Source organism: Schistocerca serialis, chromosome 8 (genome assembly GCF_023864345.2).
Source record: "Schistocerca serialis cubense isolate TAMUIC-IGC-003099 chromosome 8, iqSchSeri2.2, whole genome shotgun sequence".
Classification (NCBI taxonomy): Eukaryota; Metazoa; Arthropoda; class Insecta; order Orthoptera; family Acrididae; genus Schistocerca; species Schistocerca serialis.
Window position 1 is genome coordinate 599,065,710 of NC_064645.1, and position 15,556 is coordinate 599,081,265.

At 38.3% G+C, this 15,556-nt stretch overlaps 1 protein-coding gene across 1 annotated transcript in view; it reads right to left on the reverse strand.

Moving 5' to 3' along the window:
* Positions 1–15,556, reverse strand: part of LOC126416577 (long-chain fatty acid transport protein 1-like) — a 322,517-nt gene that overhangs the window by 56,148 nt on the left and 250,813 nt on the right. The window contains exon 5 of the mRNA XM_050084327.1: positions 5,254–5,455. Within this exon, the coding sequence (XP_049940284.1) occupies positions 5,254–5,455 (202 nt within the window). The remainder of the gene's footprint in view (positions 1–5,253; positions 5,456–15,556) is intronic.

Consider the following 15,556-nt stretch of genomic DNA (forward strand, 5'->3'; position numbering starts at 1 on the left):
TTCTCCAATATACATTCAAACTTGGATGCCTGTCATTCGGCTGACTTTCTCTGGGTTGAATCTGCTGTGGCCCATGTGACACCATCAACCCAATCCCACACCCAGGGGTTGAACCAGTTGGCCAGTTGTAGATGTAATTGTAGGAGTTCTTTGTTGGTAGTGTCCAAGTGCCACCACGTGAAACGAACTCTCTCTCGTACCAAAGCGAGGTTGGCACGTTTCTTGATTCTTCTGGCAGCCGCTGAGTCGATGTGATGCTTGATCCTAGCAAAAATTGGGTACCATACGTTCTTCTCGGCATTTCATAAGAAAAACAAAAGAACTCAGTAGACAACTTCTCCGATGATGCAGCTTGTCGATCCTTTTCATGCTGCGATACATCTCCTCCCCGTAGAGGTATGTGATGTGACTGAAACTTCCTGGCAGATTAACACTGTGTGACGGACCGAGACTCGAACTCGGGACCTTTGCCTTTTGCGGGCAAGTGCCCTACCAACTGAGCTACCCAAGCACGACTCACGCCCCATGTTCACAGCTTTACTTCTGCCAGTATCTCGTCTCCTACCTTCCAAACTTTACAGACGCTCTCCTGTGAACCCTTCAGAACTAGCACTCCTGAAAGAAAGGATATTGCAGAGACATGGCTTAGCCACAGCATGGGGGATGTTTCCAGCTTGAGATGCGATGTGATTCTTCAATTTCTCCAGGTGTCTTTTATGACAAAATAAATCTCGGGTGAACAGCCTGGCCGGCCGGAGTGGCCGTGCGGTTCTAGGCGCTACAGTCTGGAGCCGAGCGACCACTACGGTCGCAAGTTCGAATCCTCCCTCAGGCATGGATGTGTGTGATGTCCTTAGGTTAGTTAGCTTTAATCAGTTCTAAGTTCTGGGCGACTGATAACCTCAGAAGTTAAGTCGCATCGTGCTCAGAGCCATTTTTTGAACAGCCTGGTATGAGCGTGCATAGGACACAATATTTCGGCAGTCGACCACGTTGCCATCATCAGGTGCACTGATGTACTGACTGGCGGTGGGCCAGCACCATGTATATATAGGACAATCCCCCTCCCGCTCGTCCCTCAGGCACTTCCTATGAGTCGGTGCAGTCCACGCCCCGCGCTCAGTCCAGGTGCAGCGTCCATTCTCCCGTCGTCTGGGCGCTGCGTCCTAGGGCTTCTCGTTCAGGAGGGTCTGCCGGCACCGCTCTCATTTTCTTCCCTCCTCGCCCAAAGTCGGTAAACTCTGGGAAATATCCTTTTTCTTCTTAATCTGGGTGATCGCGGGTTCCCACGCCTTGCTAAGGATGTAACCGCTGTCATGATTTAGTTGTGGCTCCATTACTCTAAACTCTATGGCTTCTTTGCTGACACAGTCCCAGTATTTGGAAATCTGTGTCAGGACTTTGGTTTGGTCATAAACCATGCTGTGGAGTTCTGACAGGCAATGCTCAGCGATTTCCGACTTATATGGCTGTTGCAGTCTAGTGTGCTGTTGATGTTCTCAGAATGGAAATGTCCAAACAATGTTTGACCCTGTTTTCAGAGCAACCAACAAGATCTTTTGTACCAGTTTGTGACCACAGATTAAACTTGAGACCAATACTACAGCCCAGAAACAAAAATATCATGATTATCTGCCCACTGCTCAAACAATTATGGGTCAATACTATGCTAACCTTCTGGACCAACTACAGCAACAGACATGTGAGAAAAGTCCGGGTTTCATCAAGACAATGCACGCCCATAGACAAGTGTCACCGCCATGGCAAAAACACATGGAATAAGATACAAACTTTTGCCACACCCACCTTATTTGCCTGATTTGGCTCCATCTGACTTCCACGAACTTCCATTTCTTCCCCAAGCTCAAAATTTTTCTCAGTGGACAGACATTCTCTTCAAACAAATAACCCATCATAGGTCCCTCCTATTATCTGGTAGGCAGCAGGCTGCAATACCTCTAAAAAAGGAATATTTATGTGGACTTAACCCATCATTGTTTAGCTACAGCACTGGTTTCTTCTGGACAAGTCACAACAGAACCAAGGCCTGAGTGTGAAGCAATTGATCCATCTGCAGTATAACAGCTCCATCTTTCTGCCATGTTAATACTTTTGCACTTCTGGTCACCCTGTTTGGTGACTGAGTGAAGTAACCACCTTGATGACATGGTCTTCGTACTCATTGCATAGGCAGGCAGCCCTGGTGTACGTTGCTCAGCCAGCCTGACTTGTTTGTCTGGCTCTTGTAGTAGTCGTGGAAGATGTTTCAATTTCTCTCAGCCATGCCAAGTGAATTATTTATGGTGCAACACCGTAATGGAAACGAGATGTGGGTTTTCAAATATGACCCTGAGACAAGAGACAGAGCTCTGAGTGGCACACCTCACAGTCAGCATGCCCCGGGAAAGCATGCAGGAACAGGTCCAAAGTGAAGTGGTATCGTCCAGAAAGAGTTTGTAAGTCTTTTTCATAGAAGTCCCCAAAAGGCCGGGGATGGGGAAGGGTGGGTTGTCTACATCAGAGCACTCATCATCATTCGTTCACAGAAGTTCCACCAAAACTATGCACCCAGCCACACTGCCTTCTTTGTGAGGGATTATCTGGTCTGTACCAACCCCACTACAGTCCCAACCTCACTCCAGCAGACTTTCGTTTGTTTCTTGAGCTCAAGACACCCTTCAAAGGACACCGTTTCATGACCATTGGCAATGTGAAAACTACAGTTATGCCTGCCCTAAATGGCATTCCAATACAGGCCTTCCAGGGTGCATACAGCACCTGGAAATCTTATTGGCAAGAATGTACTGCTGTATGAGGATCATATGTTGTAGAATTTTGATGCATTGTTCCAGATGGATCAATAAATTAGTTTCTATGAACTTAGTGACATTACATTTTATGAACTTAGTGACATTACTTTTCACACAAACCTTGAAGGTCTGAAAACTAACATTAGATATGGTGTGCCTTGAGTTTCTGTACAGGTTCTACTCTTGTTCCTTCTGCATAGAAATTATATTAAAGAAAGTTCTCTTAAATCTAAAGTAGTTCATTTTGATTCATCTGTTGCCTGCAAACACAAAGCCTATGATGAATTAAGATCTGCTGCAACAACAATGTAAATGAAATAGTGCAATATTTCAATAAAACCCATCTTAGTGTCAGCATCTGCAAAACATCAATGATGGAATTTAAAAAAAGGAGAAATGATACTGGTGTGGAACAACACATAGGAAATACAATTGTAAAAAGGGAACCAAGTGTAAAATTTCTGAGAATAATCAATCAAGGTAACCTAAAATGAGATCTTCAAGTAGATTCCTTGGTCAAAAGAACTGTCCAAGATCATATTTGCAATAAATACTGGTTATTTGCAGTAAAGACACAACAGCACTAAACTTTGTGTGTAATTCGCTATTTACCTCAAACTTTATGCATTTAAAATAAGGAGGTCAGCAAGCCAAGGTAAATTAATTAAGTTACTTGAGTTATACAACAGCAGTGTTAGAATCATCTGTTGGGCTGTACTTCAAGAATTTTGCTGAAATTTATTTTACAATTTTAACTGTAAGTAATATGTATGCATTAAGACTAGTTTTGTTGGTCAGGAAACTAGAGTCAAACTCAGTCTACATCATCATAACACAAGAACCAAGTGGAATATAATATTAATAGCCAGAAGAGAGTGCTTTGTGGGAACGGTTCACTTTATCAAATGCATAGCTCAGTGTCAGTTTAAGTGTTCCAACACTGAAGCTGGAACTTTCCCATAAAAAAACTACTTATTGGTAATCCTTTTTAGAATCTTGAGGAACAGCCTACTTTATTTTATGCAGACACTAAAAAAGTGCGTAACCAACTGAATATTAAGTGATATGTCTCTTTCTAAGTTCTAATACAAATATAACATAAATAGGGAAAATAAATATAAAAAAGTTCCTCCACATAAATACTTTCTCTCAGTTCACTTCCACCTTAATCTAAAAGTAAGCTTAAGTTCATGACATATTCATGAAAAAGGAATCTGTAATTTGTCTAAAAACTTTTGGCCATATGCTAGCTGTTTGAATAAAGCATTGTGCTTGGAGATTCATTTTCTATATTGCTCCTTTCTCACTTTAGGTTTTGCCTGTTTTTGTTTTGACTTTCCTTTCTTGAGGTGAATATATTTCTGGATATCCTCCTGCTTTATCTCCACTTCTTTCAGGTCACTTCCTACCTCAGTGAGCAACCTTTCTCTCTCTCTCTCTCTTTGAATTTACATATGTCTGCCTGTGTGTGTGCGAGTGTATACCTGTCCTTTTTTCCCCCTAAGGTAAGTCTTTCCGCTCCCGGGACTGGAATGACTCCTTACCCTCTCCCTTAAAACCCACATCCTTTCGTCTTTCCCTCTTTTCTGATGAAGCAACCTTGGGTTGTGAAAGCTTGAAATTTGTGTGTATGTTTGTGTGTTTTTTATTGTCTCTATCAACGTACCAACACTTTCGTTTGGCAAGTTACAGCATCTTTATTCCTCAAGGTTTGTCTTTCTCTTATTTCAATTTTTAGTAAGGCATACTACAACACTTGAGGCCCCCGATCATGTTAGTGTGCAGTAATGCTGTATCTCAGCATTAATGATTATTGATTTCTTCTTCTAGATCTTTCTGGTTAGTTGTTATGTCATTTTCATTTCCTGATCTGAGAAATAAAGGCTTCTTTCTTTGAGGTGTTGGAGTCAGTCCTCTCTCCTAACTATTTAAATTTCTCTGTCCATTTCATTTGCCATTTTTCTACCTCTCATACTGTGGGTGCTGACTTGACATTTTGTTATTAACTCCATTTTCTCAAGGAACAGCTGGTGTGCTGCACTTCCTATTTATGTCTTCAGGTTACTGGTTTTGTTTCAGCTGCATCTAGTGGATCAGAAATAATTGCAAAGTCATCTGAAATGAATAGGCAGTCACATTCATGTTTCTATCACTGAAGCTGACTCAATTTACAACACCTTTGTCACTTACTCTTTTTCATAGCTTGCGGATGAATTTCTCAAGAACAGATCAAAAGCAGAGGTTATTATTGTTGTTGTTTTCATTATAAAATCAAGTATGAACTGCATACCTTTAAGTCTGCTGTGTTTTAGCTTACAGTACAGCATTAGTGAGAGTTCTTATACTTGATTAAAGAGGTTGAGGTATTACATGTATTCACAGCCAAAATAAATTTCTGTTTATTAATTCCATAATTGAAGCCAAGCACTTTGTTTTTATTTACCGTGCAGTTGTTCTGGATACAGTCAGTCCAATAATTGGAAGCAGAAAATTTCCGCCTGATAGTAACAGTGACACCAAATAGAAGTGCTTGACCAATGCCAATTGCTCCGCCAGCCGTATGGTACAATGGTAGTGGATCATATACAACATCATCTTGAGTGATTTTTAACAGCATGTTTACACCAAGAGCCATAACCATGTACCTAAAACAACAATTACAATCAGTTACAATTAGTGACAATCCAACCATATAGTTAATAATAGAGGGAATGTCTAGAATTTTATTATGTGCTATAAATCAGGAGGTTATATACATTAGTGTAAAAGCAGGGGCTTTGGAAAAAAATAATAATATGAGACTACTGCTCTTTCTCTAACACTACTCATTTGCAGTTTTCATATATTAGATTGATGTATAAGTTCGTGGTGGTTTTGTTTTCCATGTTGGTATTCCAATTGCTATTGTTTTTTTTTTTTTTTTATTGATTGTCATTTTTTATTTGCAGTTCACTGTTGCTATTTGAGTTTACACATTGTCATTTTGTCATGTGGAGACAATGAGTGGAGTTGTGGATGCTAGAAAATGGAGTGCCAAGTTGACAAATCAGAACATTTCCAACATATTCTTCTGTTTGAGTTCAATAGAGGGTTGACATCAGCAGAGGCAGCCAGAAACATTTGCAACATGTATGGGAAAATGCCACTGGACAGAGTGTGGCAAGAAAATGGTTTCTCAATTTCAGGACAAGCATTTTGACATTGCTGGCTCTCCATGTTCAGGAAGCCCTTCTGGATATGATGAAGATCATTTAAATGCATCAATCCACAATGATCTATGTCATTGTACTGAGAACTACCAAATGTAATGAACTGTGATCACTCCATAATTGTGCACAATTTGCATGCAATGGGGAAGGTTCAAAAATTGGCTGTATGGGTGCTGTATGCATGGGTGCTGCTGCATGCATTTTGGCTTAGAGTCTAAGCCAAAATCACAAAAATCAGCATGTGGCCATATGTGCATCTCTGCTTGCTCACCATCATTTGGCTCATCAACAACATCGGCCATTCCTATCCTGTACCATTCCTGGTGATGAGAAATGGTGTCTTTATGCTAACATAAGGAAAAGAAAGGAATGATTGAGCCCAAACAAAGCAACAACTCCCGAAGACATCAACACATCCACAAAAGATAATGTTATGCGTCTGGTGGAACAACGACTGCATACTGTACTACGAATTGCTCCTATGAGATGTAACCACCACTGCTGACATTTATTATCAATAACTGAGATGTCTTGCAGATACAATCCAAGAACAATGACCAGAGAGACTGTATGATGTGATGCTGCTCTACAATAATGTCTGCTCACATTCTGCTAGACTGACAAAAAACACTATATAGAAGTTGGGCTGTACAGGAGTTGGGTTGGGAAGTCATTCCACACCCACCTTATTCATTCGATCTTGTGCCCTCAGAATCTGCCTTTTCTGCTCTCTATCAGACAACCTTCAAGGGACTTCCTTTCAGGATGAAAACATGTTCTGAACATGGCTGGACAAGTCCTTCACCTCAAAACCATATGATTTCTACAGTCATGGAATCATAAAGTTACCCCAGTGCTGGCAGACTGTTGGAAATAGTGAATGTGAATTTGTGTATCTGTTGTGTTTATTACACTAAGGAAAAATGATACCAACTCATGCACCAACCCAATATTGTTTCATAATTAGCTTGCCTGTAAAAGTTCAAACCTGTTTAATGTGAACTTTAGTGACAATCAGTATTTACATCCCTGAGTCCAAATATTCTGATGAATTATAGGTCTGACTAATAAGGTACTCTTTTGCGTTGTTTTTCAATATCTAAGGTTTTTAACTTGCTGTCTGATGTCTACCAGCAGCCTGGTATTATGTTTTCCCATCATATTGCAAAGATCACTTCTGAAGTGTAGACATGGAAGCAAATTCTATATGAAAAGCACTTTTAACCACAAACAGTACTGGGGAGAAAATGTCTTGGGACCCGAGTTTAAGAAAACATCAGCACATAAAGGGAATTCTGCAAGACGCTCAATTACCCACATCATCCGCAGGTGACACAATGAGAGGCATTTCTACGCCCAAAGCAGACAGAACTGAGCTTTTTGATTACCTTTTAAAAGTACTGGTGCCAATTTAGTATACTTAGGAATGCCACACACACTGTTTCATTTAGTGTGTGGCCATTGATCTCTTTTTATAGAAGCTCTATATCATTTTTATTTGCTTGCAACTGTATACTGCAAGTCTTTGGAAGATAAAAGGAAAGCTATTTCCTGTGAACCAGTTGTAAACCTATTCCACTGTAGTTGGATTCACAAACAACAGCAGTCAAGTTTAGGATCATTCTGCGAACCCAACATCACATGTTCTCCAGCAGACAATGGCATTCAGTAGTGTTCTGCATGCTCAGCATGGAGCACTGTAGCCAGTGCATGCATCAAATGTTATTATAGGGAGTTATTTATTGAATTTTTATTCCGTCTATTGTGAGATGTCATGGCTAATGATGGAGGTAAGTGACATATTCTACACAAGCAGGTGACACACATAATTTACAGGATACATGGTCAAAAAAAAAATTAAAAAAAAAAAGAAAGGCCTCTCTGTGAGTTTACTGCAACTGTCACTTGGAACCAGCAATGCTGCAATCCCTATCTGTGCTTTGGCCTGTGTCAATTACCATCACGAATTGGACAATAGTCTGCAGGTTGTATCAGACATGGATGTTGTTATCAGTATATTTTTATCATCAGCAAATATAACAGTTTTGCAGTTCACCAACATCTTTGGTAAATAATTTAATCAGGTCAAGAAAAATAGTGGGACAAGAATTGAATTTTGCATGGTATATTAAATATTTTTTTTATTCCAAATTTAGTTTTATTGTTAAATTGGATTACAAATAGTGACGAGGAAAAGGACCAGAGGAAGCTGATTGTTAACATTAGACACATGCATCATATTAGCTGCTGTGAAACCATCGTACAACTGTCTCATGAATCAATATGTAGAATGTTATGGGACCAGTTGTCAATGTGTGATATTTTTACCGCATGTTTCAGGACTGCATTATCCCATTATCAAGTGCTATAAAAAAAGGAAACTAATAAATAAATCACATTACTACACCTACAGATCCACACAGAAATATTTATACTAATCTGTAGCATAACATACCATAAAGCTTTTATGCCATTAGTCATCATCACAAGTAAAATAAAGCAGCAAAAACATATTTTCAAAAATAAAACTTCCTAGAACATCTCTTGTTGGAGTATTATGCTCAAGGAACAGCTGTAAACTAAAGGTGGTCACTTTGACCTACCAAATACAGTACTTTCCTGCAGTGCATATGTTACAGTCCTCAGAGATGCTACCATCATAACATCTATGAACTTTGTATGTCAAGTCCCTGTAAATTCTAAAAACCAGTACTACATCTATGTTGCAACACGAGCATCCATAAAGAATGACCAACAGTAAACATCACACCTAATACTGCTAAATTGAATAATACAGTGGCTACTTCCCAAGGAGGACATTGCTAAAGGGGACCCAGAAATGCCCTTCAGTCACTTCTATCTTCTTATTTAACACACTGATACATTCCTTTCACAAAGAAAAAAATCTCCACTTCCTCTAAATTTGACAGCAACCTACATTTAATCTCGAAGTGCAATACTCTCATGCTGTCTGTGATGTTACCCAATGAATGCTCATTCTTGAGGAGCTCCACCACCACTGATAAGCCATTCTCTTTATTACTCTGGTCTTTAAATCTTACTTTACTGTTTCTTCCAATTGCTCCAACATACTTCATTTCACAATCCCGTCACTTTATTTCAAAACTCTTGCATTTCTCATCCATTTCTACCCTGTGCCAATCTTATGCTTCAGCCTCTGCTCCAGTAGGCTGTCCATCCTGAGTGCAATTTTACTCCTTTCTCATTAAATAACCTTGCCTATTTATGATATTATTCCCCAGTATAGTGAAAACAACATTCAGGTGGAAAACAAATGTGGGCAGAGGCTGAAGTGTAAGATTGGCATAGGGGAGAACTGGATGGGGAAAGCATGAGTTTTTGAAATAAAGTCTCAGGATTGTGAAATGAAGTATGTGGGGCAAATGGGAAGAAACTTTAAAGTAAGATTTATGGTTTGTTATACTACAGGATGATATAAATATTTCTATGTGGTTGTCAGTACATGTAGTATTGTGATTTGTTGATTATTTTTCTTGTTTTATAGCATTTGGTTATGGGATATGAAATATTACTGTATCTCATTGCTACCTATCAGAACCCATCGGAGAGCATTAAAGATAAACACCAGTCCTGATTGCCCAATGTAAAGTGACCTGTTTCCAAATTACATACAAAAATAACCGCTATTTCAGTATACATATAATTCGAAAATGATGCTTTGCTGATTAACATTGTTCTTATGTGAGAAACATAATATAAATGTGAAATTAATACTGTAACTAATTGAACAAAATGTAGCACATGGTCAGGATATACCAGTAAACCTATTAGTATAAAATTACTACAGCAAATTAAATAGAACATATAAATAAAGCACGTTAATTTAATCTCCGATATATGTTAGCACTAAAATTCAGGCACTAGTTAATTTGTTATAAATAAATTTAGAAATGTAATTGTTACCTGTAACATAATTAGTCAGAAAATGTTATATTAACTCATAACTAAGTTGAAAATAGGTTCACCTTGTTCAGCACTGTGATTGTAAATTTTTAGCAATGTGTATCTTATATTCGGTTTAACTTTTAATTGTGATTTTACATAAAATTGTAATTTTCATTGTCTGTAATTGTTAACAAAAGTATAAATAGAGGTCACGCAGGCGCCTTGGGGCACTCGTTTTCTGGCTAGGGTTACGAGCAAATGTATTGTAGGCTCACTCGTTTGTTGATTGTTGTGAACTCTGTGTCCTTTGATGTCAACTTTGGGTACATGTGATGTAACCGGTACAGTTCACCAGGCTCGGACACCAGAGTCCTGGAAATATATTGGTGTTAAAACTGCACTGTACTTTGGAATTTATTTGGGAGTCTTCTGCAATCCTTTTTATAGGCTGCACAGCGACGAGATGAATCCAGGAATTTTACAACACCCCGAGAACTAAACCACTCTCACTATTGGTAGAACTGATGTGAAGACAACAGCACATCGACTGGGCATTTCACTCAAAAGTCAAAACATTTGCAACGCGGAGGTGGGAAAATATAAACATCTCAATGTGGTGGAGGAGCTGGGATCAAGTGGAAGACTGTGCAGAGGACGATTCGCAAGAATTCCATGTACAAGAGGCAGGAACCATAATCTTGTACATTGCAGACTGCACCACTGACGTCACCAGGAGCAAAAGTGATATTCTGGAATGACATCGCGAATGAATTAGATAAGTACCCCTTTTAACTGCGTCCTACAATTTTCTGTTTTTGTTTCATTGTGTGCGTGTGACAATTTCACCTGATAGGCAGGAAAGTGTTTTGTCTAGTGTCTAGCCACTTTGATCAAAATGAGCGAAACTCAGTTCAATCAAATAGGCATGACCACGCGGTCAGGCCATCAATTTCATGTTTCAACTCCAAATGTACACTTAAACAGTGAAGCAAGTTCCGCGAGCAGTAGTTGTTCGCCTTTTCATGGTTTTTCGGGAGCAAATCAGCAACCGAATATAATTGATCAGATATCTCAATTGTTGAATAATAAACTAGAACAATTGGTAACTCAAAATAACCAATTAGGTAGCAACATTAAAGAGGTCACAGAAAAGCTGGACCAAAATTTAAAATCATTGAGAGAAGAAATCAATGCAACAAATAACAAAGTACAAATTGTTGCATGTGACATAGAAAGGGTAGAAACTAAAGTTGACTGTTTGGAGGCTTTCACAAGATCTCTGAATTTAAATAAACAAACAAAAGCATTGAATTAATTAACGAACGTGTCAAAAACACGGAAGTAGTCATTTTAAATGACTTAGTGAACCGAAAAGGCGAGTTAAATATGTTGCAGGAACTCATTGTTTCAGAAAAAGAATTGGTAGGGGAAAGATTGAAATTAAATTCTGAAGTAGTTTCTGATAAGATATCTCGTATTGACAAGAAAGTACAAAGTGTAACAATAGAACTGCAAACAGTCAGCTCTGAAGTTTCAAAATTGCAAAATAATATAATGTCCAATTTTGATTCAAACCAGATATTCGTGCATAGTTGTAACAATGTTAGTTTAAAATGTTACCCAGGTGATGCAAAATTGCATCCAGTTGACTTTGTGCATCAGTGCAAAGACAGTTTCCAACCTAACATGCCAGAGTCTGCTAAAGTTAAATTTGCGAAACGTTTTTTGGATGGTGAAGCTCTTACATGGGCGAACCAAAACATTAATACAAATACTATGTCTTTTGCTGATTTTGAACACCAATTCTTGGCAAAGTTTTGGTCGGAAAACAAACAAGCAAGAATAAAATCTGAATTTCTTAACGGTAGCAAATATCACACAGGTCTTGCAGTTAGCATGTGAGAATTTTGTGAAAAACAATTAAAGACATTGTCACATTTGAGCAAACCTTTGGACGAACTGATACAGATTGACGCGCTGAAACGGCGCCTACCTCAATGTTTTCAGTGGGGACTTGTATATGGACCAGGTGACAGTGTTGACGAATTTTTGCGTTATGTAGACAAACTTGACCGTGCATGGCAGAATGATGACAGACAGTAAAATCAAAACCTCAGAAACACTCACAATAGGAATGGGGGGTCACAACAATATAATGGACACAGAAATAATAACTGGCGTGGTAACCAAAACAGCAGTTACAACAAACACGAAAACCATCAAGAACAGAGAAACAGTAACCAGTTTCACAACAGCAATTCCAACCAGGGAAAAAGGTAACCACCTTGTTGGGAGCCTGTCAATTTGAGGTGAATAGTTATGGCACAAACCAGGCAAATAGGAGGTTAAAGAGACGGAAACGTAAAAGCAATCATAAATGTAATGTAAATAGGGACTACTACTTAGATAATACTAGTTATAAGCAAAACTTTTGGGATCACATGTTGAGTGAATTGAATAATGCACATACACAAGCAGGACCACAGTTTGAACTTAATGAACATGACTTAGCATTAATTGATGACACATTAACACCTGATGTAGACAGAACTTATGATATGTATGGTATCACTAGCTTGTTTTCTGATGAAGGTAAGGATAATGAGGTATCTATATTAGTAGAAATTGGTAGCCAAAATGAGGAAATAACACCGGACTTAGATAATGAAACAGGTAGCGATTTCAGTAGTGTAACTTCAGATGTTGAACACTTAGTAGTTAAGGCAGATGTGCATGCAGAGGCATCACCCACAGATTATTTTGATGATGATTTTGATAAAGATAGTGTTGTGAAGGATGATGTATTTGATGAAATATGTACACAAGAGGAATTAGATGGCATTATTTATGTTGAAGTTATTGATAATGGTGTTGCAGCTGAAAGTAACTCTGAATGCGAAGTTGGTTCACGTGAAGATATTAAGAGTGCAAACAATGTATTGGTACCAAATTGTATAAAAGAAATCTTAAGTAAATCTACTAAAAAGAAGGAACAAGCTAATTTGATAGGTGAGAAGATTTTGGAATCTATTATCAGTGAAAGTGAAGTTTGTTTAGAAAATAATAAGGAAAGTGAAGTCATCAAATCAGAGCCATCCATGAAAGATAATTTTAAGTATAATGAAAGAAAGGTACCTGTCTCATGTGTATTTAATTCCAGTCATAGTGACACTCAATCTTGTGTTGGTTCTGACATTGAAACCTGTAGTGAAGAAGTATGTGACAACATTGATACAACTGAATTAGAAAGTGACTTGTTGGCAGAGAATGTGAATAGTGACCCAAATATTACCTTAGGTAGCCCTTACGTAGAAATAAGCATTAACAATTGGTCAGGACTTTGTTTGATTGACACTGGCAGTTCCATTAGTAGTATCTCAGACAAGTTGAGGAACAGGATAAAAGACACGGAAAGTTACATCAAATTTCCAATCACAGGTGTACTGATTAAAGGTGCCACTGGCAAGTTTAATAAGTTAATAAATAAACAAGCTTTAATTACATTTTCTGTTGGCAACATTAATTTTGAACATGGTTGTTTAGTTATTCCAGACCTCAATGAGCAAATGATTTTGGGGATGGACTGGATAGTTAAAGCAAAGGTGAGTTTTGATTGGCAAAATTCAGAATTACTGTTCACTGAACCAAAGACCAGTATTCAAGGAAAAGTAGTGATCCAGTTAAATTCAAGTACAAGCAGTAGTAACCATATTAGGGAAATAGTTTATCCAGAGTGTAGCCGTTAAATGGAGGAAGAGGAAAATAGGGATCACAATAACCAGAATTTCGTTGATGATAGTTACTCCCTAACCATATCAGAAAAGCTAAAAGAAGCAAATGACTTGACTGAGTCTGAAAAGCAGGAATTAGAAAATTTTCTCTGGGAAAACTGTAACATTTTTGTGATCAACCTGGTAGGGTCAAAGATTATGAATGTCATTTGAAGTTAAGGCCACACAAACCCTTTTTCATTAAGCCTTATGGGGTACCCATCTGTAAAAGGAAAGAAGCGGAGAGGGAACTCCAGAAAATGCAAAAAATGGAGAATAATAGAGAGAAGTCACAGTCCATATAACAGCCCGATGGTCTGTATTTCAAAAAAGGATGGTGGTGTTAGGCTGGTATTGGATTCACGTCACCTGAATAAGTTTATAGAAAGAGAAACAGATCATCCTGAATCCATGGAGGAACTCCTGTACAAATTCAATGACACAAAATATTTTTCTAGTCTGGATTTGACCTCAGGTTTTCATCAAATCACATTAGCACAGGACTCTAGGCAGTACACAGCCTTCTTATATAATTGTAAATGTTTTCATTATTGTGTTGTTCCGTTTGTGCTGAATGTGTCTGTAGCCGAGTTTATTCGAGCTTTGGATCATGTGATTGGAAGTGAACTACTATCTAAACTAATTATTTACGCGGATGATATATTAATAACCAGCAAAACTTGGGAGGAACACCTTGATACTTTGTACAAATTAGCCAATAAGTTCAGGCAAGGCAGTATGACACTTAAATTAAGTAAATGCAAATTTGGAGTATCAGGCTTGAAGTTTTTAGGCCATATAATTAACAGAGAAGGCATTCTACCTGACAGTGATAAAATTTCTGCAATTGTCCAGTTTCCATGTCCAAAGAACAAGAAACAGCTGAGGTCATTTTATGGTCTATGTAATTTTTATCGTAAGTATGTCAGCACCCAAGCTTTAAATGCACCGTGTTTGAGAGAGCTATTAAAAAAGAACACCATATCGGAATGGATAGATCAGTGTCAAGCAGCATTCGATGAGATCAAACAACAACTAAATAACAGTCAATTGCTCCACAGACCTGACCTTTCACTACCATTTTGCCTAATGACAGATAGTTCAGATTACAGATTGGGTGTACATTCGTTTCAACAGAAGGAAATTGATGGAAGAATAGAACATCTTTCAATCAGTTTTGCCAGCCGAGGTCTGCAGAAACATGAACGTAATTACACGGTGACTGAGAAGGAACTACTTGCTATTGTATGGGGTTTCACTAAATACAGGAACTATCTAACAGGCCATAAAGTCATAGTTTTCATGGATCACAAAGCTCTATGTTATATTCAAGACTGTAAACTTTTCAACAGTAGATTAACCAGGTGGGCCGTATTTTTGCAACAATTTGATTATAGCATTCAGTATATAAGAGGGGATCAGAATATAATTTCTGATGCTTTGTCTAGATTACCTGTGGGGGGGGGGGGGGGGTCAGGAAGAAGAACTATTGGATAACAAAGTGTTTAAAATAATGTACATGAGAGGGATTAAGGGTGAAAAGGAAATTACTAACATTTGCAGTCAGCTTAGGAGATACCAGAACCAGGATGATGATTTGAAACTTGTGAAAAGCCTTATTGGTAAAAAGGGTTATGAAAAGGTTGGGATGTATTATCAGAACTTTAAAGGTATTTTATTCAGGAGACATAACACGGACTCTGACATCTGGAAGGTTTGTTGGCCTATACAATGTGTTGATGTTTTAATTAAGTACACACATGAGAGCTATGGACACTGTGGAATCATGAAATGCACTGACAAACTTAAGGAAAATGTCTATTTTAATAATATGTTTAGA